The sequence below is a fragment of the Natrix helvetica genome (assembly GCF_964273705.1).
Source record: "Natrix helvetica genome assembly, chromosome: 7".
NCBI classification, from domain to species: domain Eukaryota; kingdom Metazoa; phylum Chordata; class Lepidosauria; order Squamata; family Natricidae; genus Natrix; species Natrix helvetica.
The window spans coordinates 58,455,387-58,478,253 of NC_138558.1; the positions used below are offsets into that span (position 1 = coordinate 58,455,387).

Below are 22,867 nucleotides of genomic sequence, written 5' to 3' on the forward strand. Positions count from 1 at the left end.
TCTTCCACAGTCTGCTTTACTTGTGGAGTCCTCAACCACCCTCTGCTCTTGGTAGATACAATTGGTCAATATCACTTTTAGAGTGCAAAGCATGATTCATTGTCATAAGCTTCCTTGTTTTTCTGTCCAAATTGTCCAGCTCCATCTGGATCCAGTCAATTATTCCTGCAGAGTATCGAATTACAGGTATAGCCCAGGTATTTATGGCTTTTATGATGTTTCCTCCACTCAGTTTGGACTTTAATATCTTGCGAATTTGTCGAATGTACTTGACTGAGGTTAATTCCTTGACTTTATTATGCATTAAGTCAGAGGCCTCTAAAATCCCCAAGTATTTGTAGCCTTCTTCTGGTTTTACTGCCTTTATCATTTCTTCATTCTCAACTTGTATTCCATCATCTTCTTGGACCTTGCCTGCCTTGGTTGCCATTGTTGCACATTTGTCAATTCCAAACTGCATACCAATGTCTTGGCTAAATTATTTTGTGCTTTCAATTAATAAATTCAGTTCAGCTTTTGTTTTACCAAACAGCTTCAAATCGTCCATGTACACCAAGTGTGAAATTTGCAGTCCTTTCTTTGCGAGTTCGTATCCACAGTTCACTTTCTTCAAAATGGTTGTCAGTGGTAGCATTGAGAGTATAAAAAGTAGGGGTGAAAGGGAATCACCCTGGAAAATGCCTTGTTTAATTTCAACTTCATCCAGTTCTTCTCCATTAGCCATAATCTTCATTTTCCAGAGGTTCATTGAAGTTTCCATGAATTTTTGTATGTTGCTGCCGATGCCAAAGATTTAAAGGCATTTCTTGATCCAGCTGTGGGGAACTGAATCAAATGCTTTCTTATAGTCCAGGGATGGCGAACCTATGGCACATGTGCCACAGGTGGCACGCAGAGCCATTTGTCAGGGCACACGATGTGCTGCTCTTTCAGCTGTCCAGCGTGCATGTGCGCGTTGGCCAGCTGAGTTCACCCTTTTTAAAAGCCATTTTTCGCCCTCCCCAGGCTCCAGAGCCTTTATAGGAGCCTGGGAAGGGTGTAAAGAGCCTCCCCTGCCCCCCCGGAGACCCTCCGGAGGCTTCATGAGCTTCCCTGAAGCCTCCAGAGCGCAAAAAACCCGGCACTACGGGCAAACCGGAAGTTCGGGAACGGACTTCCGGTTTGCTCGGAAGTTTGTTTTGACTGCTCCAGAGGCTTTAGGGAAGCATCCTGATGGTCCCTGAAGCCTCCGGAGGGCTTCCGGGGAGACGGGGGAGGCTGTTTTCACCCTCCCCAGGCTCCTACAAAGCCTCTGGAGCCTGTGTAGGGCAAAAAAAGCATGCAAAAAATAGGAGGTCGCAGCTGTAGTGCGCACATGTGCACTAGGGGGGTCACGCATTGCATTATGGGTGTGGCAAGCCCGCACACAACCCCCCTGCGCTCCCCCCACTTATGGCACACGAGCCAAAAAAGGTTCACCATCGCTGTTATAGTCTATCCAAGCCATGAACAGCTTGGTTTGTCTTTTCTTTGAACTCTTTAGGATTAGATTGTCAACCAGCAGTTGGTCCTTTGTTCCTCCTGAATTTTTGCAGCATCCTTTCTGTTCTACAGGAAGCAAGTCATTTCTTTCCAAGTATCCGTAAATTTGGTTTGCAATGATACCAGTAAGGAGCTTCTATGTTGTTGGCAAACAGGTAAGTGGCCTATAGTTTCCAGGGTCCTTTCCTTTTTCTTTATCTTTTTGGATCAAAAATGTCCTTCCAGTTGTCATCCATTCATCATTATCAGGTGTTTTTAAGATCTGGTTCATTTGGGCTGCCAATCTTTTGTGCATACTTGTGCCTTTCGTCAGAAACCATGTAGCTCATCTGGTCCAGATACACTCCAATTCTTCACTTTTCTTGACTGCCTTTGCACCATTTCTTTTGTTATTTTCACATCTTATTTATTTTATTTATTTATTTATATTTGATGCTTCTAGACCGCCCCCTCTCCCGAAAGGGACTCGGGGCGGTGTACAGTCCATACAAAATATAACAGAATACAATAAAAGTTAAATATGTACAGTTGACAGTTGGCATGGAGGAGGTTAAAATGCAATTAAAAGAACTGTACAAAGCTAATATAAATATAAGTTTAAACCCCTAAAATAGATACAGTAAATTAAAAAAACCCTAAAATAACCAGATATAATACATTTGCCAGGAGGGACAGTTGTAATTATGCCAGGCCAGCTAATCGGAACAGGTGGGTCTTCAATTTTTGCCGGAAGGAGCGGAGGTCAGAAGTGGTTCTAATATCGGGGGGGAGGTCATTCCAGAGGGTTGGGCCCATCACAGAGAAGGCCCTACTCCTCGGTGTCGCCCGTTGGCATTGCCTAGTGGACGGCACCAGGAGAAGTCCCTCCCTGTGTGAGCGAATTGGCCGCAGGGATGTATGTGGGAGGATGCGATCCCGCAAGTAACTAGGTCCCGTGCCATGGAGCGCTTTAAAGATGGTAATCAGCACCTTGAAACGCACCCGGAAAACCACAGGTAGCCAGTGCAGCTCGCGCAGGAGAGGTGTTACGTGGGAGTACCTCGTACTCCCCATCACAGCCCGCGCGGCTGCGTTCTGAACTAACTGCAGTCTCCGGGCGCGTCCCAAGGGCAGCCCCATGTAGAGAGCGTTGCAGTAATCCAGGCGGGATGTCACCAGCGCATGAGTGACCGTGCGTAGGGCATCCCGGTCCAGTAGGGGGCGCAATTGGCGCACCAGGCGAACCTGGTGGAACGCCCCCCTCGCCACGGCTGCCACATGGTCATCCATTGACAGCCGGGCATCAAGGAGGACGCCCAAATTGCGCGCCCGTTCCACAGGGGGCAATTGTTCGCCCCCTATGGCCAGTGATGGAGTCAGCTGGCTGAACCGAGGTGCCGGTAGCCACAGCCACTCAGTCTTGGAGGGGTTGAGTTTAAGTCTGTTGTCCCCCATCCAGACCCCGACGGCCTCCAAACACCGGGACATCACTTCGACAGCCTCATTGGGGTGGTTTGGAGTTGAAATATACAGCTGAGTATCATCAGCGTAGAGGTGATACTCAACCCCAAAACCACGGATGATCTCACCCAGCAGCTTCACATATGTGTTGAACAGGAGAGGCGAGAGGACCGACCCCTGTGGCACTCCACAAGTGAGTGGCCTCGGGGTCGACCTCTGTCCCCCTGTCAACACACATTGCCTCCGGTCGGAGAGGTAGGAGCCGAACCACCGCAAAACGGTACCTCCGACTCCTATCCCTTCCAACCGGCGCAATAGGATACCATGGTCGATGGTATCAAAAGCCGCCGAGAGGTCTAATAGGACCAGGATAGAGGAACAACCTCTATCTCTGGCCCTCCAGAGATCATCAACCAACGCGACCAAGGCTGTCTCTGTGCTGTACCCAGGTCGGAAGCCGGACTGGCGTGAGTCTAGATACTCGGATTCGTCAAGGTGTCGTGGAAACTGCTGTGCCACCACATTCTCAACAACCTTCGCTAGAAACGGAAGGTTGGAGACTGGACAATAATTAGCTAGCTCCATTGGGTCGAGTGAAGGCCTCTTAAGTAAGGGCCTCACCACCGCCTCCTTCAAGGCGGTTGGTAAGGATCCCTCACCCAATGAGGCATTCACCAGGCCCAGAAGCCAGCCTCGGGTCACCTCCCAAGATGCCAGTACCAACCAGGAGGGACACGGGTCCATTAAACATGTGGTGGGTCGCAGCCGTCCACGCAACCTATCTAAATCCTCGGGGGCAACAGAATCAAACTCCTCCCAGGATGGTCTCACAAGACTCGCTGTTGGCGGCCCGTCTGGTCCACTGAGGGGGCCCCATCCGCTCCGGATCTGAGCGACTTTATCCTGCAGATATTCCCCAAACTCCTCTGCTCTGCCCTGCAAGGGTGCCCCCTGCGTCCTCTGTGACAAGAGGGAGCGGGTCACCCTAAACAGGGCAGCAGGGCGGTTATCCGCGGATGCAATAAGAGCGGCACAATATCTACGTTTGGCCGCCCTTAATGCCACAAGGTAGGTCCGTAAGTAGGATCTTACCTGTGTTCGATCAGATTCGGAGCGTGAGGACCTCCACCTGCTCTCTAGACGTCTCCTATGGCGCTTCATCACCCTCAGCTCCTCGGTATACCAAGGAGCCCGGGTGGGTCGCTGCCGCAGGAGAGGTCGCAAAGGCGCAACCCGGTCCAAGGCCCCAGCCGCCGCCCTATTCCAGGCGGCCGCTAGGTCCTCTGACTGAGCGCGGGTCAGGGCTACAGGTAATGGCCCAAGCTCCGTCTGGAACCTATCCGGCTCCATCAGGTGCTTGGGGCGGTACCAGCGTGGACCGTCTGGTCCAGCCTCCTCGCGGTGGGGGGTAGCGCCAGGGAAGTCCAGCCGGAGACATGAGTGATCTGACCATGACAGGGGTGTAACAACAAAATCCCCTATACCCAGATCACTCGTCCACTGCTCAGATACAAATACAAGGTCCAATGTGTGGCCTCCTTCGTGTGTGAGGTCCTGAATTAACTGGGTCAGGCCCATGGCTGTCATGGAAGCCATGAACTCCCGAGCTACCTCAGACGCTGCTCCCGTCAACGGCAGGTTGAAATCCCCCATAACCACAAGCGTGGGGATCTCAACCGCCGTCTCCGAGATCAGCTCGAGGAGCTCGGGCAGGGCCGCTGACGTATAGCGAGGAGCCAAGTATACAATCAGCAAACCCAACTGCCTCCCTGGGCCCCATTTCACACCAAGGGACTCACACCCGGATATCTGAGGAACAGTGAACTCCCTCGGCTCTAGACCTTCCTGTATAACTACCGCCACCCCACCACCCTTACCCAGGGCCCGAGGCTGATGGAATGCCCGGAAACCTGGTGGGCACATTTCCACGAGGGGTAAACCACCCTCTTGGCCCAACCAGGTTTCCGTTATCCCTGCAAGGTCCAGCTCCCCCTCAGAGATCAACTCATTAATGAGGGGGGCCTTGTTGGTTACGGACCTTGCATTGCAAAGCATCAGCCGTAGGCCCGGGCTCTGTAGTTCCTGGCCACCTAGGTTGCGGGGGTTGGTACAAACGACCGGGCATAGCCAACAGCCACGGTCTCCCAACCGACCTTGTGATCTTCTCTTGTCCTCGCATCCCCCCCTCCCCGCGACCGTTGTAATCAAACAACCCTCTGTTGGAATAACTTGTTCCCTCTCCCCCGCCCGCTCCGCTCACTTCCTTCTCAGACTCACCTGTCCATCTGGCACTGGCACTGGCGCCTCTCCCGGCCTGATTATCACACACCCCCTCCCTGGAACCCCTTAATAGCAATAAAAAACATCTGGATAAAAAGCCCCTCAGCCTCCGTTTCTTCCACCTCTCGGGGTTCGCAAACCCATCATCAAGGCAGGCCCTTGAGAGAGCCAAGGGCCATACCTGCGAGAGAGGGGCCTCCCGCAGGCGGAGCAGGTCTGACCTCGAATAAATAGTTCGTTAAAAGTCCAATGGAATCAGGATGCTAATAAAGGTTGATAAAAAGTTGATAAAAGTTAATAAAAGTTGATGACTGATGAGTCGGGGTCTTAGAGGGAGGAAGGAGATGTTAAAACATTTAGATAGAGAAGAAGGGGGTGGGAATGATCGAATACCCTTAATTACATAGAATGACGAAGATGACCACATGGTGAGAGATTGTTCAAGGTGTTCCAGGTGTTCCCTGGCAGGATGACCCAAAAGTGGGAGACTATTCGCACTGGTTCAGGATGGTTCCTTCTTAGAGGTCCACAGAGACTTGTAGTTAGTGTTTGGCGTCCCCTGCTGGCGTTGACAAGGCCTGGGAGGGGGGGCATAGGGGCATTGGGAGCAGCCAGGGTATGATGGAAGAAAACAGCAGAAGTCCAGGCAATGGCGACCTTCCTTTCCCTCACCCGCCGCCATAGCCGCCTCCAATTAATCTCTCCCGGCTAACTCACCACCTCCTAGCCATGTCTTGTTCTCCTCCCTGGTCTTTGGTTCTTCCGGTTATATTAACAAGATCTTTAACCGCCAGCAGCAATGCAAACCTCGTATCCTCGTATCTTGCGCCTCAAGCCTCACACCCATCTGTCCTGTTTTGTTGTTGTTTTGTTGTTGTGCTATTCATGCCAGTATCTTTCACCGTTCGCCCTGGCGTAGCCCGCAGTCCACCACGCGCCACGCTGCGCTCCGTGCTGCTGTTGTTGCTATTGCCGCCATTACAGCCCCGCCTCTCCTCGCTCCAAACAGCCTTCCTTCCATTTCCGTGCTCTCCGCGCTCTCCGCCAGACTCCAGACTCCCCCGACCACCCTGGCAGCCCGAAACGGGCTCAAAACAAACCAGGGTGGACGGGCTATCAGACCCTTGGGCCTCCGATGACATGAGGCCCGGTAGCAGTCCTAACCCATCGGGGAGCTCCGCGGTGTTCTCCGGAGCTCAGTAGGCGACCGCCATCACCGGAAGCTCCTCCTCCTTCTCATCTTCCATTTTATGCACTTTAATAGAATCCTCAACCTGCTTGATCCATGTTGCATTTCTGTTGTGCTTCTTGTTGTTTTCCCACAAATTCTTCCAGAATTTCAGAGCTTTCTCTTTTTCAGGCTTTTTGTTGTTATTCCATCTCCTTTCTAAGCTCTTATAAAACTGGTGCTGATTTGCTTTGAACTGTGAATTTTCCTTGAACTGAGTTACTCGATTTTCATACTGTTTAATCTTTTCAGCAATGGCAACAATCCCCTGCTTCAGCTCTTCAATTACTACCGCAATCTCCTTATTCTTCAAATCGTATCTTGCTTCCAGGCTGCTTTTGACCTGCTTGTTCTTTAGCTGACCTTGCCTTAAATTCTTCAAGTTGCTCAAGTCTCCACGAAATTTTTTGATCTTCAATTCCAACCAAATTTTCCACTTAGACTTCCCCTTCTTGCCTCTTTGGTTCCTTTGTATTTTCAAACCCAATTATTTGGTGGTTATGAAGGCTGCTGCATACATCAGCTAGTTTGTTTCAGCTAATGTTGTTGTTGTTGTTATTATTATTATTATCATCATTATCAAATGGTTATTACTGATTTTCATTCATTTTTGGGGAAAACTTCACATTGTTTCAAGTTTTGAAATTGTCCAACTTGCTTGGCTCAAACTCTGTTTTGAGGTGACTTGCCAATTATTATGCATCCAAATAGTATCATAAAGGGAAGGAAAAATACTAAAAAGGGGAGGCATCAAAGCCATTCAGTGAAAACCTTTATGCTTCATAGATGCCAACTGACTGCTGAGAGGCAAAAACCTGAAAGTCACACGGGAAGGGAATGTAGTATCCAGGATGTCACAGTTGATTGGAATTCTTTGCTTCCCTACATTTTGCTTGAAGGTCATACTTGTCTTTGAACATAGCACTCAAAACCCTGGCTTACCTGAATGAACTAGAATTCAGTTTCAAAACACCTTTATAGGATAGTTTATTTGCTAATATTTTGGGTGCTGTCATAAACCTTTCTGTTTAGGAGAACAGAACCATACATCTATTATTCAGTTGCTGCAGCTGTTGTTATGGTTTACCAGAGTCAGTTTTATTTATTTTTAGAAGAATTTAAAATTGTTTTAGAAGCCACTAGCTCTTCAGAGTTCCTGATGAATGTTAATAAGATTATTGACCTAAATTTAAAGGTATGTAAACAAAACTGTTTATGAAATACTGATTTCCTCTCCCTTGTTATTCATGGACAGCTGCTCTTAAAAATCAGGATAATCTTCAGAACAGGATGATCAGAGAGAGAGAGAGAGCAATCACATGTGAAGGTGACCTTTGTTCAGTGTTGAATCCAAATTACTGCCTATACTTAGTAACAAGAAAGCAAACAAAATCTTATTATTGTTAGTAGAACTCATTCAGAGATCAAATCTAATAGCAGATACTATCTTTACTTTTGGATAAGTATCTTTACAACCCGAGGACAAAGAGTGTCCTCTTTGTAATGAGGTAATGTTGCATTTCAATACTTTGTAATGTTGAAGTAATGACAGGTTGCTATAGATTCACTCCCATGTCTGCCCATTTTTTGCTGCCTCTTACTACCGCCATTTTATGGAACAGCTGAGGAACATAGGAGACAATAAATGTGTTCTGGACATTGTGGAGTTATAGACTCCAGTTCATCCATCATTTACAGGCAAGCTACTATTATACTCTAAATAGATGCTTGTATCTTAGCGTACACAAAATTGCTCCACTTAACCGAGATCCTACTTATATATAAATTCCTTTCTGGAGAGTATTTGTCTGAAACGGTATAGGGTTTCCTGCCTAGGAAGGGGGTTGGACTAGAAGACCTTCAAGGTCCCTTCCAACTGTGCTATTGTATTGTATTGAGGAAAAATATAGGGGCACAAGAAAATAACAGTGAAGAGATTACACACGGGAGATCTTCCATACTTGTACTAATGAAGCAAATTATCCTAAGGCGAAGAAAACCGCTTCAAAAAGCAAGTTGTTCTGTCTCAGATCAAAATGCTGAAGCGAGCCTGATCTGTCTCTTCAATACCAGCCTAGGTCTTTTAACCTGATGCAACACTTGAATCAGGTCCTTTGCTTTGAAGGTGTGCTTTAACTGAAACCTTGGCAAGAGAATTTCCCTTCAAAGCTTCATACAGCTTTACTGCCTGGTTACTTATATCTCTTTATTCCTGTATGTTCTGGAAAGTTGTTCTCTTGTTAAAAACACAGAAAAATACTTGAGTGTATAAAGATTCCAGATTATCCACAAGTTATGTTTTACAAATTGTATCTGGGTAGAGATACCAAGAACTTGCTGGTGTGGTACGTTGGAGTCCTAATGGATAACCATTAAATATGAGCCAGCAGTGTGCAGCAGCTGCCAAAAAAGCCAACACAGTTCTAGGCTGGATAAACAGAGGAATAGAATCAAGATCAGGTGAAGTGTTAATACCACTTTATAATGCCTGGGTAAGCTTTCTAGCATGCTTTCCTTTTGCAGATTTTCATAACAATTTCCTTCTCAGAGGCAATGATTGTTCATATCCAGAAATTTGATTCAGAAGAGGAAAATGTAAAAGATAGAGAGCATGATGTAATAAAATGAGTATGTTACATATCTATGAAATTAACAAAGATGTAATAGGTTTGAATAAAATCTGATACTTTTTGAGTTGAACAATATGCACACACGGAAGTCAAAGTGGTTTTAATTATGAATGAAAGCTGATTATGAATCAGTGTCATGTACGTATGTGCATATGAGAGCAGAAATCTTATGGTGATGATTGTTGCAAAGTAATAATGGCAATTCTGGAAGAATCAGAGGTGGGTTTTAGGAAAAATATTATCCATTCTGAATGAATGCTACCAAGGGGGGGGGGGATTATTTTGTAATGGACATGAATGGTAGTGTGGGCATGACAAGAGAGTACAGAAAGAGAGACTTAGGTTGTTTAGAGACAAAAAAGGAATTCTGTTTTGAAAAATATTCTTTTCAGTCCAGTCATGGACTGAAAAGTGAATAAATTACAGAGTCTCCTAAGCTTAGAAAGGACTTCTGGAAGATGCAAGAGCTGCCATCAAGTATCTGAACAGCTAGCAAAATTATTCAGTTGTTCAAGAAGAGAAATGGGGTTTGGGCACAAGTTAGTTTCTTCATGTTAAGAGCTGTTTAGTCATAGATCATGCTACTCAGAAAGTAGTGAATTCTTCACTAGGGCTGGTTAAACAAAGGCTTGGATGTTCAACTGTCAAGAATGTATTCCAATACAGAACAAGAGGCTGGATTAATTTCCATAATACCAACATTTATATTCTATGATACTAACAAATATGGATCTGGAAATTGAAATATCCAAAACCAAAGTAGTTGTGTTTGTTGTGAAGAATAGAAAACTTTGTTCCATGGCATACATAAATGGTAAAATAAAACCTACAATACTGAATTGGTATCCCTTGGCTGAACATTAATAAAAAGATGAGGAAAGGGTTAAAATTACAGTGGATAAGTAGTAAATCCTGTGGTGATGGTTGCAAGAAATGAATATTTGTTCAAAGAACAAAAATGGCTTATATATTTCTACACTGAATATACATAGTAAAACAAGGACATGGTTAAGAATGGATGGATGCTGAAGAAATGTAAATTAAATATAATGACCAGTCTAAAATAAGTATGTTGACATATGATCATATATAAAGAATGAATTAACAAATATACAAAGGAACAAATATGTTAATGGTTTGGGGAGGGAAACGGGAAGATGAAAAACTCATAGTCATAATCCTAGAAGAATCAGAAATAAGCCATATTGGCTATAATGCAGTCTCAGGTAAACCTACATTAGTTTAGCCTTATAGTAAAAATCAAATGCATTACAAAAGAGCATTAACCTTGAAAATAAACGTGATGGATACATATATATGTAGTTAAAACATGTTCTGTTCTCATGTTTTTAAAATTATTTTCTAGTATTTTATTGAATATTCTCTAAGCACAATTAAGCATGTGCCCCCCAAATGTTACAGACATGGATACTGCTTACGTTTGGTTGGGTTATGGAGATTTTATTCTATTCTTTTAAATTGAATTGCTTTCTATGGTAGTATAGAGCAATTGTAAATGGACAACAGAGAATACATAATTTTAACATATTGCATTGAGAAACAATAAATTTTGTTTTACAGGAAATTATAAATTTATACACATTAGAGACCTGTATAAATCTATAAAAATAGTTTTTAACAATGTGGATAGTAAAATAAATATTTAATATATTTTCCATTATATTCGAACATAAACATAAACAGACACTAAACATCTTTCCATATTTTTATTTCATACAAAATGCTCATTAATTTCTGTACATAACTAAAAATAGTGTACTCTGTCAAAGCAAATATGAAAATATTAAGCCCATCTACCATCGAGGTAGGACGTTTAATTTTATAGGTTGTCTGAAAATATATTCTGTCCTAAGGAGAACTGCCAGTGTTAGGCACCATAGATGGTGGGGGCAGTGGAGGTGGGGGTGGAGGAGGTAAGGATAACATAGACAATAAAGGCTCATAGGTGTTCTGAGGGCATGTAGGAGGCCACCCCCAATCTACTGGTGGGGGTGGGGGTGGGGGTGGAAAATGTGTATTATGACTAGCAGTTTCGAAAGATGGGGGTGGGAAAGAATACTGATGTCTTCTCATACTTTCCAGTCTCTGCTGCTGACAAAAAGTAGGTGGTTTCGGCAAGTGTGCATAGTCAGAGGAATAATATTGTGGAGTTGTATTGTGCTGTCTATAGAAACGAGGAAAAGGAGCTACATGAGGAGGTCTGCCCCATGAAAACCTGGTGGTAGGCTGTCCTCTACAATATCCACCTGCATATTCTGGAGGAGGTTGTCGCCTGGACTGATAATTTGGTCCATTATCATCTACAGAAGGAAACAAAAACACAAAGAGATTAGCATAGTGTAATATTTTACGAATATTGTAAAAACAAGATATGCATAATGCTGTTTTCCCCAAGACTACACTGTTAATTAAATAAACCGAAATTCTGAATAAACTCTTGGCATATTACATAACAGCCATAAAATTGTGTACTAATCGTTTACGTTTTATATATTTTTATTTAAAAAACATAATGCTTTTTAATATTATGTAGTATCTATTAGGTTGCATAATAGAAAACCCTGAGGTTACGTTTTATTTTTTGAGTTATGAACTGAGCAGCAAAGGAATGAACTTTTGTTTTTAAAGAAAAAATTAACATCTGTTGGCCAGATAAACTCAGTACAAATCTTGAAAGAGGCAACTGCGAATTGTTCAAGATTAGTATTATTTATTAAACAGACATTCTTCATGAATATAAAAACCCACAATTACAAATGCATTTATATTTGTAATACATGACTATCCATGCTCCACTTTCCAACATTCAGCGCTACATAAGTAAAATTATTGATCTGCTATTTTGACAAAGGTAGCATTACTTTTTTTAGCAAATACCAAGAATTGTTAACCAATATTCTTTTGCATCCCACTATTTCTATTTACCTGATGGCTAAACAGCTGAAGAGATCTGTTCTTCCTCTTTTTAATAAAGGGGTATTTTTTATAAATATAAAAATACTAAATTTGAAAGGCTCTTAAATATAAAGTCAAAAGTGAGGAATGGATTATATCAGTATTAAACAAATAATATATAAAACTGGATTTCCAGGTTGTTTGAATGTTTATTCAATATTTCAGAACAGCAGCTACTTACTGCTATCATTTTGCTGCGATCTGAGCTTCTTTCTTTTTATATTCTGAGATTTCTTGTGTGATTTGGCTGCTTTTTCTTTTTCATCATCACTAAAATCTAAAGCCTAGAAAAAATGAAATTAAAAAACTGGAAGGTTAAAAAAAAGGTGAAGGTTTGCATTTTATAGCATAGCATTCCATAATATCAAGTCATTTATCTAAGAACATATATCCAAGAACACTGCAATGATTTGGGTTTAATCCCAAAAACATGCTTCAGTGCAAATAAACACACAAGGATAGCATTTCTTTGCAACTCTGTAAGATTTGTGTCACACCGCATGTATGCCCTTAAAAAGTGGCATCCCAATGTATCTTTTCCAGATTATTTCCAAAATACTTCATAGCTACTTTTCAATTAAGAAAGAATTCAGAGATTACATAACATAAAGTCACTTTACTGTTGGACCACCTAGAATATTAGATTTTTGTGGCTTGGAAGAATAGAACGCGGAGAATGTTAGAATATTCTGTTTCTGGATCTGCAGGTTTGCATATCCCTACTGGATGGTATTAATCATACTGGTAGAGGGGAACTTCTGAAACCTTTCAATCCCTTCTCAAGAATCTCTCAAAAAACCTATAGATGGTAGATCTGGTTCCTCTTGAATATATGAACTTTGGCATAAAAAAGGAAAGAGACAATCCTAAAAAATGTGTGGCTTGCATCCTAAATTTTTAATGAAAGTTAGCATGTAAGGATCTCTATTTTGGACTTGGAAAGGGAATTTTTTATATAATAGTGAGATATGAGTAGGAAATGCATCACCAACAACTCTTCGACTTATTAAAAACAAATGAACTTTGAAAGAAGTTAAATTGAAGTTATCACTTCAGGAAAAAGTATAAGATTCTCCATGAGGAGGAATTCATTTTCTCAAGTTAATTTTACTTGTTAAGTGATATTCTCTGCATATATATTATTCTTTTAAAAAGAAAGGAAGTACATTTTGAATTGGGAAAACTGAAGTGCAAAATCAGTATGCAAAGGATATCCTTGCCTCAGGAGGTGGTTCGTCATCATTCTTCCAAGATGCATCTGATCCCTTTTCTCTAGAACGCAAAAGATGTTTTTCTTGTAAAGAACAAAAGATAGATTCCTATATGTACACACACACAATAATATTAGCATTATTTGAAAGTTAATATTTTCTTCTTTAAAATAAAATTAAGCCATGGTGCTTCACAATGAAAATGGCAAAATCTTTTGGAAAGTTACCAGATGTACATTTTCAGACATCTCTGTGGATCAGCACTTTCTCACTGAACCGGGCCCTGGTGCCCAAAATGTTCGTGGCCGCTGCTCTAGAACAGCCTAACTCAACTGGAATACCAATGCTTTTCTGACTAGAGTGGTCATAGCAATCATAATTCAAGTTACTATGACTAGATAAGATTATATTCAAACACATGGGTGGATAGCAAGTAGAGGAAGACTGCATTACTGAGCCTTTGCCGAGAATCCAGCTCATAACCAAAATTCTAAATACAGAATCAAGTTATGAAATATATGAGGAACTCTTAATTGTCAAGATATAGTTAAACATGCAGAGATAGGTCATTAGGATTAGGTCATTAGAACCTAAATAGGAGGAGAAAGGTGTGTTGGATATGATCACCACCTTGAGTTATTTGTAAAAATAATAAAGGTGGTATAAAACTAAATAAAAATAAAAAAGATAATACATTAGACATCGCTAACAAGAATTCAGATTTTTTTTACTGTTCAAATTTGCAAACTATTTCTGTGTATGCATGTAGATGTTACTGTGAAAGTCCGAAATCTGGTGAATGTCGACATTCACATAGTCGCTTGGTGTATGTCCGAAATATATACCCTTATCCTCTCGACACCCTTACCCTAATACCCTTATCCTGTCGACACCTCGGCTCCTCGCTTCCTTTTAAGCATCTTCTATTCGCGGACTTCTTTTTTTAAAAAACCTGCGATCCTGCGCGGTTAGAACGAGTAGTTTCCAGGACCGCGAATTGAAAAGCAAAAGTAAAGCGTTACGCTGACTCGTTATATATATGTCACCGTGAAAGACCGAAATTGGTATGTGTCGACATTCACCGGTGAATGTCGACATTCACCAATTTCGGTCTTTCATTCACCGGTGAATGTCGACATTCACCAAATTTCGGTCTTTCACGGTGACATATATATCAAACCTTGAAAGCCAATTTGGTCTAGTGATTAAGGTTAAGATTTCTAACCAGATTAGAAACCAGGAAACTCTGGTTTCTAGTCTTGCCTGAGACATGGAAAGCTGCCTGAATAACTTTGGGCCAGTCACTCTCTCAGTCCACAACATCACACTCAAACAACAAACCGGATGATCAATTCCTGTCTCAACCACTTGGTTGATCTGTAAAAAGTAGATCTTGCACTTGCAGAAAACAAACATTAGATAGAAAAAAAAAATTATACATCAAACTTACTGTTTCAATTTTTCTGGAAATATGTACTGAGTGAAGCTTTCCACAGCTGGAGCAAAATATACTGCATCTTTTATTTTAATATCTTTAGACTGAATGTGCTCAGGACTATTAAACTGTACTACATAAAAGGGATGTGACACTGGGCCAAATATCTCAAAGATCTGCAAGACAACAAATGTTATTGCTTCATAAAAACAAGTTCTGTAATTGCATGATTACATTTAAAAAGGAACGTTATTGGCAGACTACGAATTCTATAAAATTCAAATTTAACTTCTTATAACTGTTCTAAAAGCATTTTTTAGTATTATTTATTAATATGGGGAATATGTACAGCTCATAGTCTTGAAGTGTGGAATCCTTGGTGCTCTCTGAGCTTGTCTGTTTACTTGCAGATGTTTCCTTACCCAGCTAGGTAACATCTTCTGTTCTAGTAAGGAGTGTGTTTAAGAACTGCCTGAATTTCCAAATAAGGAAATTGCAGAATATCCCAGAAAATACAGGTTTTAGAATCAAATAACAATGCCTAATTTAAAATTGAAATGCTAAACTAATAAAAAAATGCTTTAAAAGAACAGTACACTTTCTTAAAAAAAATATCGACTTTTAATATATCATGCTGAATTCAAATTTTTCAACAATTTTGTGAACTGGCAATTATCTATATATTACTAAAAATCTTGGTCTGTACCCCTTACCTGGGGTTAACAATGCTTCTCAGGGCAACAGTTTTTGAAACTCAAATGGGCTGACTTGAAGAATGCATCCAAAATCCAGGACCACAAATTTGTGGTCACTTCACTGCTGCCCAGAGGTTCAGTAGACCGGTCCTGCCCTCTCTGGAGGCCAGGTAGAACCCTCCCTCTCCTTTGGCTCCTGGAGATCAGGTAAATCGATCCTACTCTAAACCTCTATGATGGACTGGTTCTGCATTACTTGCCATAGGTGGCCAGCCATGGTCAAACCAGAAGAAAATTGAAAATTGTTCATGCTCCCAATGATTTTTTTGACCTTGGTCATGCTATATCTTTATTTAGTTAAGGAAGTATGAAATGAGGTATAGGGTTGTCTAGTTAATAATAAAGGTTATGATAATTCCAACCTAGAACAATCAATTGATTTCTAATCTTATTTTTTTGTTAATTGACATAACAAGCTTTTATCTTATAAAATTAGTTTTATTTAACAACTGGATTAATTTAGGTGCATGGTAGCAGTTTTAGGATTATTTTAGGAAAATTCAGCAACTCAACTGTTTTTGCTTAATTTTTTACACTCACTATTCTATTTATTTGTGTTTCATATATTTTTCAAGCATATTAAGAAAGGCAAGTCTTATACAAATAAGTATGTAATGAAAAGCTAAATAAGCCATATCAACAGATGTACTGTGTTATAAAAATATATTCCTGAGCTAAATTTTCCTAGCAACTGTGCTTTACAAACCAGGTAACATACAGTATTTTCCTAAAGAACACTTACTATTGTAATATGTCTCAAAAATGTATTTATGCTGGCAATACTTTTATGGTTGGTAAAACATTGTTTTAATAGCATTAGCAATCAATGAGAAAGCATGCCGGAACAATAAAGATACACGACTAACATATTAATTGAAATAATTTAAAAATTATTTACTTTTCCTAATGAATGACGATTTTCCTTGAAAAGTACTGTATTTTCATTCACTGGAGGAAGTCCCTTCTCGGACTCAATTATTACTAAAAAAAGAAAATAAATCTGAATATTTTGCTAAATTCTTCCAAAAATAAGTATCAGCTTCATTATTATTATCAATGAACGTCATAGGCATATTGAAAACAAAGGCTATAAATTGTCATACCTGCAATGATACCTTATTACACTTTCAAAAAGAACTAATCTGTTTAAATTCCAACTTTTCTATTTCAATTTGCAAATGGAACTGATTTAAAACATTTAGCTCTATATATAGACTTATGTACACTTACAATTTATATTATAATATTCACTGGTTGTAATTCAGATATTACAGAAGAAAAAGCAAGAGTCACCTACAACATACAGCATAAAGACTGCAACAGCCATTATATAGGACATTATATAGGCAGAAGACTAGCATAGTGCATCCATGAACACTAGCTAGCAGTTAGAAGGACACAATGAAAGCTCCTTAATTTCACAACACCTGGGTAGACTCAACTGTAGTTTCAACTGAGAAGCTCCAGGGAGGTCTTATTTTTGGGGAAACGGGATATTTTAACAGCAACAAGACTACTTTATGGACAGAAATGGAAGGTCACCTCGATCCCCTCAATGGAAGAATGGATGCAAAAACGGATGGACTTAGCACAGACGGCTAAATTGTTTTGATTGAAGAAAAAAATACTTTTATTTCTACTTGGAAACTGCTTCTGAACTTTGTGCTTGATGTGGGGAAAAATGAAACTTTGATTTTGGATTTTACTGATTAAATTTGTTGTTATATAAATGGCTAGTTTATACTATTAGGTAAAAGTAAAAAGTTGAGGTTTCATGTTAATGCCTTATTGAATTGCATCAAATGGAGTAAGAAGTCAAATCCCATTTTCCTCTTTTTTTCCTCCACTATCCACTTCCCTCCCTAATTTCCCTAATAGTTACTTTTGTATTGTCTTTGTATGTCATATTTTAAATTAATAAAGATGATATATGCCAGTGACGTGCAGTGAGGTGAGGCAAGTGAGGCACAGCCTAACCTCTAATCATCAGGGCAGCGAGTCATTCGATGGGAAACTTGCCTTTTGGGAGGAATGACCCAGCTTGGCTCCCACTTTTGATCTGCCGCCCAACGACCGAACGGAGAAGCGAAGAGGCAGGAGAGACAAAGCAGGAGCCAAGCCGAGTCATTCCTTCCAAGAGGCAAGTTTCCTATCGAATGACTCGCTGCCCTAGACTCGAGGTTCCAGTCCAGCCTGCGGTGCTTGCAGCCCCTCCAGGGACTCCCAAGCTCAGCACCAGAGAGCCGCCGCGAGAGAGGCCGGCCAGGTTGCCCGGGCGGCGGCAGAGCCCTTTGTTCTTTTGGGTGCGGGAAGCAGGGGGGGGAGAGGCTTCCTCTGCTCTGTCCGCTCCCCATCTGCGCTGCCATCGCCCAAGTGCGCCCCGGATTCCGCGCAGCTCTGTCAGGTGGTGCTTTGGCCGAATCCCAGGGCGGAGGGCGGCAGGTCGCAACTGAGCATGCCTGACTGTGGAATTCTGGGAGTTGAAGTCCACAAGTCTTTACTTTTACTTTTATTTAGATTTTTATACCACCCCCTCTCCCCAAAGGGACTCGGGGCGGTGTACAGTCAAATAAAAACACATCAATAAATAGAAAATACAAACACAAAGAGGAGGCAATAAGAAACTGTACATATCTGAAGTAAAGTAGTTAAAAGCAATATTTAAATACCCTAAAAATACCCAATTAAAATATCTGCCAGGAGGTAGAATAAAACTATAAATGGGCCAGGCCGGCTAAACGGAAGTCTAAAAAAATTGCTGCCTCACCAGTATAAACCTCACCGCACGTCACTGATATATACATATATACATATATACATATATACATATATACATATATACATATATACATATATACATATATACATATATACATATATACATATATACATATATACATATATACATATATACATATATACATATATACATATATACATATATACATATATACATATATACATATATACATATATACATATATACATATATACATATATACATATATACATATATACATATATACATATATACATATATACATATATACATATATACATATATACATATATACATATAGGAAAGAACCAAGTCTCTTCTCTTCTCTCCCCTTTCCTAATTTCCCTATTTACTTTCGTATTTCCTTTGTATGTTACATTATAAACTAATAAAATTGTTTAAATCAGAAACAATTATTTGCAATGAAAAAGGCCACATTGAATAATGAATGGCCTGTATGGTTTATTCTACAAACAAGTAATTTAAAGACATGCCTGCAAATGCTAATGCTGTTGAGACTGTATAAATGCAAAACATTTATTATGTTTTTATTATTATTACTAATAATAAATAATTATGACTAATAAAGTACAATATTTATAGCTCAGAGTTGAAATGATGGGTCTTTAGTGCTCTCTGGCCTTGGTTGTTTTCTTGCAGACATTGACTAGCACTGGTGATGTTATCTAGTGTGGGTAATAAAACTTATGCAACAAAACAACCAGGCTCAGAGAGCATCAAAGATCCCTCAAATACTATTATTGATTTTGACTCAGTTTGGTTAGGTGACTGAGGTGCAACTTTTAGAATGCATTTAAAATAGATAAGATGCTATGTTGGTGGAATTATTGCTGAATTTTGTGCATGATTGCTCTTTTGACCTAACAGGAAATTTCTAGATTTTTCTTTAGGAGGACGCGGCAAAGTGACTATAAAAAGTTATTGAAAATCAAATATTTTAAAGGGATGCAAAATAATCACAAAAAGTCACAAATCACTCACTTTTGTATTAAGCTATCAAATACTCCATAAATAACTACATAATAAAAAAAACATTTTTAGTAAACACAAAATGCACACTCCTACACATCTTCTTACCTTGATGTTCAATGATGCTGGAAACTTGTCCAAAAGGCATTAATTTAACAGATTCAGGAAGAATTATCATTAGGTCTTCAATAAGAGGTGGTTCCTGCTGAATAAATAATTTTAAAAAATCATTTGCATGCTAAGGCCCGTATCCTATTTTTTTTCCAATCTAAGTGGCTTAATTAATATTCACTACAGACTATAATGATTTTATTATTGATATTAATGATTTATGCTGACAAGCTCTATGCTAAAGATAACTACAAATACACAAAAAAGTACTTAGTGTCTCTTCAGTCCTCTAGAACTAGAAAATGATTGTACTTGTGCACTCTGAAAATTGGCCCAAACCACTTCAATCTTCTGAAAATTGGGCAAAATTGGACAATTGGCTAAAATGAGTAGCTGAAGTAACTGAGCAATCTGGTACTTTTTTTCTTTTTAGAATACATTTGTATAATATGGGTGCATCACATAGTTGTAAGGTAACAAAAATAACAAGGGAAAGGATAAAAGGAAGTAAGACCTGGAAAGTAAATATGTCTTTGTAGCCCATCTTTCTTCCATGCCTTGTGTATGTGATCAAAAGCGGAATTATTAGCACTTTTATGTGAAAGATCATTTCAAATCAATTAGGAAGTACATAAAATATACCACAACTTATGGTGAAACTGAATAAAATTTCTCATCTACAAATAATTCCACTTCAAAGCAACAATTCTCAAGGAAAAAATAGATATTTATAAGGGGAGTAAGCATAACCTAGCATTTTTCCTCTTTGTTCCTGCTCATATTTAATTCACCAATTCAACCTTGCAAATACCTACCCCAAAGAATTTTTTGCAATTGTTTTCCATGCTAATTTAAGCTATGAATAAGAATGTCTGATTGGAAAAGAGTCTGCTAGAGTTATATGAAGAATCAAAGAAATAAAATACCTCCATTTGCACAATATCCTTCTATCTGTTGTCCCCCCATAGTCATTACTTTACTAAATGTAGATTGGTGATAATTTTTCCTAGGTAACACCCAAATGTGTTTTACAAGAGGGGAAAAACACTTACTTTTTTAGTCAATTCACTTTTTTTTTTAGTAGCAGAAGAATTGTTTTCATTTTTATCTTGTTCATCATCATCAGACAATAATGGAGGAGGGGAAGAAGAGGAAAGAGAAGATGAACTGTCTGCATCAGTATCACTGCAAAGGGAGATACTATTTTTCAACATATGTTCTGCCACATTAATTTAAAAAAGCATTAGCAATGATCATAAGGTTTGACTTGGAGTGGAATCTCCTTTTTAGCAATAAGCCACAATGGGCATAAAGGACTTGTGTCAGGTGTACTGCAGGTTGTGTAGTGGCTATTAAGAAAATCCCCTCCATTTTGCATAACAACCTACAGTACTGCAAAACTGGAAGAGGGAAGTTTTTAATAGTTCTTTGTTAACTGTTAAGTTTAGAGCTATTAGGGTTACCTGTTTAGTCTTTAAACAGCTTTAAAAAGGGGTGCCTGTCAATGCATTATTTGTCTTATATTTACAGATCCCTCGCATCCTGGCTATAAATTGTTTCAACTCCTTTCCTCAAAATGATGCTATAGAGCACTGCATACCAAGACAACTAGACACAAGGAAAGTTCCCCCCCCCCAATGCCATCCCTCTGCCAAACAAATAATTCCCTTGCCACTGTTAAACTATTCACTAAGGCTGCATTACTATTAGTCTTCTCATCCTTCCTATCATCCATCTCCTCCCACTTATGGCTGTAGGACTGTTAACTCTGTTGCTTGTATCCTTAACAATTTATATTGCTATTGTTTCCTGATTGCTTATTTGTACCCTATGACTATCATTAAGTGTGGTAACTTATAATTCTTGACGAATGTATCTTGTCTCTTTATGTACACTGAGAATAATACAATAATACAATACAATACAATAGTAGAGTTGGAAGGGACTTTGGAGGTCTTCTAGTCCAACCCCCTGCCTAGGCAGGAAACCCTATACCGTTTCAGACAGATGGCTATCCAACATCTTGCACTAGACAATTTTCTTGTGGCTCCAATCACACTTGGCCAATAAAGAATTCTATTCAATTCTATTCCTATTTTTTCTATTATTTCTTATTCTATTATTACTCGCCTAAGCTGGCTGACATGACTGCAATAAAATAATTACAGATTACATCTCGCTTCCTCTGCCTGAACCAGACTCAGAAATAAAATGTGAAGAAGAAAAAATAAAATGGGAACTTCCCCGACTCACCTGTCCGATTCCGAGAGGCCCAACGACTCCTTCTCGCTCCGTTGTGCCACCGGCGTCTCCTTCGACAGTGCCTCTTCCTCTGGGAGACCGAGCGCTGCCGTTTGGCGGTCGAGGCTCCCGTTCTGTTCGCTGTTACCGTCCTGTAAATCAGAGGAGGAGGACGGCTGAGGATGGTCCGCCACCTTGGCTTCCTCGGACGGCTGGAGCTCTTCTTCTTTATCCGACGGTGCCTCCACAGCCGGGCAAGCGGGAGAGGTCCGGCCGTTGCTATCCCCCACAGCAGCCGGCTTCTCTTCAGCGGCGTCACTAGAGTGAGGAGCATCTCCCGCCACGCCGCCGCCTCCATTCGGGGCGACCCAGGAAGGCTCTGGCTCTGCGGGGTCTCCTTCCCAGAGGCGCTCCGGGGAAAGCGGGACTTGCTCGCCGGCCTCCTGCGGGCCTGCCGCCTTGGCATCGGAGCTTCCCTCGCAGGCGACCCTCAGCGCCTGCAACTGCTCCGCCATTATGGAGCCGGCGAGGCCGGAGTCGCCGTCCGCCGGCGGGGCCGAAGAGGCATCCATGCCTGATCCACGTGCGGCTACACGAACCGATGACAAGAGATGGCGCGCTGTACTGACGTCACGTCCGGGGCGGTTTCTTGACAAGGGAGCGAGTGTATGCGGTGTAAACCTCGCCAACGTTAAGACTTGTGGACTTCAACTCCCAGAATTCCTCAGCCAGCTTTGCTGAAGGATTCTGGGAGTTGAAGTCCACAAGTCTTAAAGTTGCCAAGGTTGCAGAACCCTGGTGTAAACAATGGGAGGCTCGTAACTTCATGGGGGATGCTCCACGCCCATCTTCCTTTAGATCAGCTGCCAATTACAGATTCCTATAGTACACACCATCCGTCTCGAATAATGTCATGACCCGCCCGCCCCCACAAAAACACACTTATCAACCCTCTTGTGTTTACACAAGCATTTTGACATCCGCAGAATCATTGAAAGACCTGAAATTCTGTATTCTGTACATCAGTGTTTCAGCCCCTCATGTGGCACTTAGGCAATTGCAAATGGAATTCTCTGTTACAGAGAAGCTCAGGTTGTTCATGAATTAGGAGTTTGTGTGTGTGTTCTTGAACAAAGTGTCACAGGGGTCTCTAATTTGGGTTGGTTTTGCATGTATCTAAAATTCTCACATAAGGACTCAATCTGAGGTGGGTTTTGTGTTTTTGTGTAAAACGAGAAAACACTGGCTAAATTGGATTTGTTATTTATTT

General features: G+C 40.9%; 1 protein-coding gene across 3 annotated transcripts; it reads right to left on the minus strand.

Moving 5' to 3' along the window:
* Window positions 1–10,813: 10,813 nt before the first annotated feature.
* NAF1 (nuclear assembly factor 1 ribonucleoprotein) lies at window positions 10,814–22,239 on the minus strand. Of its 3 annotated transcripts, none has more exons than XM_081959771.1 (8): window positions 21,610–22,239; window positions 20,409–20,541; window positions 19,354–19,447; window positions 16,375–16,457; window positions 14,737–14,897; window positions 13,296–13,347; window positions 12,257–12,359; window positions 10,814–11,420 (listed from the first exon to the last, which is right to left on the minus strand). In XM_081959771.1, the coding sequence occupies exons 1-8, from the start codon at window positions 22,167–22,169 to the stop codon at window positions 10,969–10,971; spliced, it is 1,638 nt and encodes a 545-aa protein (XP_081815897.1). In that variant the 5' UTR covers window positions 22,170–22,239; the 3' UTR covers window positions 10,814–10,968. The 3 variants fall into 3 exon arrangements, with proteins under 3 accessions (XP_081815897.1, XP_081815896.1, XP_081815898.1); XM_081959770.1 differs by having other exon boundaries at window positions 19,354–19,450; window positions 21,610–22,238; XM_081959772.1 differs by having other exon boundaries at window positions 19,354–19,450; window positions 20,409–20,464; window positions 21,610–21,950.
* Window positions 22,240–22,867: the final 628 nt, after the last annotated feature.